Genomic DNA, 1,218 nt, shown 5'->3' on the forward strand with positions numbered 1-1,218 from the left:
TAAGGACGATAGATGTTTGATAGGAAAGAAGGAGGAGAGATAAGGACGATAGATGTTTGATAGGAAAGAAGGAGGAGAGATAAGGACGATAGATGTTTGATAGGAAAGAAGGAGGAGAGATAAGGACAACAGATATTTGATAGGAAAGGAGAGAGAGTAAGAGAGAGTAAGACCTACCAATGATACCCTCCAACCATCAGTGAGAAAAAAAATTCAGTTTAGTTTGAATCTTTCACCATCATCATCATCATCATCATCACTGACTAAACAATTCCTCTTTTTATTGTTATTTTTCTTGAAGGGGGGGGGCTCTTGAAACAGAACAATTTGCACGTCAATACATTTTCACGTAACCTACAAATACCAGCACTAAAATCAGGACACCGGACAAAAAAAAAATTAATTAAATAATATACGTAGCAGGAACCCACTGTGAGGTCGGGTCGAGCCGGGACGTTTTTTAGTTCTAGTAAGAGTTTTACGGCACTTGCAACACAATAAGGTCATATAAGTGTCGAGGATTAGAGGTGTTACAAGAGAGTAACAAACACCAAAAAAAAGGAGGAGGGACAAGGACGATAGATGTTTGATAGGAAAGAAGGAGCAAACCACACCAGAGCACCCGCCAACCACCCACGTGACAGCGCGATATTCAAGGCCGTCACGTCTATCTGAGAGTCCCGAATCTACTAGCGGCACAGAGACTGACCAATGATCCGGCCCAGAGAGTATCCGGGCACATCCACCTGCTCCGTGATTGGCTCCTTCACCTCGGCGATGACTTGCTGAATCAGCAGTTCTGCCTGCTCGGGGACACAGAGGGAGACTTGTTTAAGTTGTAGTAAGAGTTTTACGGCACTTGCAACACAATAAGGCCATATAGGTGCCGAAGATTAGAGGTGTTACAAGAGAGTAACAAACACGAAAAAGAAGGAAGAGTGATCAGGACGAGAGATGTTTTTAGTATTAGTAGATTTTACTGCCCTCTCAACTGCATAAGGTCATATGAGCGCCAAGGGGTGGATGTCAACAGAGAAGTCCTTACAGGGAATCAGGCTTACTCTGCTCACCTCTCTAGCTTCAACGGCACAAAGTCTGCTTCAACTATCATGGCACCCGGGAAATAGCTGGTCACAAGAGAGTGACAAACATACAAAAGAAGTAGAGGAAAATGACGATAGAAAGGATGAGGAAAGAAAAAGCAACAGTTCCCCCTAT

General features: G+C 43.4%; 1 protein-coding gene across 1 annotated transcript in view; it reads right to left on the reverse strand.

Moving 5' to 3' along the window:
- Window positions 1–709: 709 nt before the first annotated feature.
- LOC101858322 (tudor and KH domain-containing protein) overlaps window positions 710–1,218 on the reverse strand; it is a gene marked incomplete at its 3' end in the record, with an annotated part of 8,094 nt that continues 7,585 nt past the window's right edge. The window contains 1 exon segment of the mRNA XM_013090423.1: window positions 710–806. Within this exon segment, the coding sequence (XP_012945877.1) occupies window positions 710–806 (97 nt within the window).

The sequence above is a fragment of the Aplysia californica genome, unplaced genomic scaffold (assembly GCF_000002075.1).
Source record: "Aplysia californica isolate F4 #8 unplaced genomic scaffold, AplCal3.0 scaffold01275, whole genome shotgun sequence".
Taxonomy (NCBI): Eukaryota; Metazoa; Mollusca; class Gastropoda; order Aplysiida; family Aplysiidae; genus Aplysia; species Aplysia californica.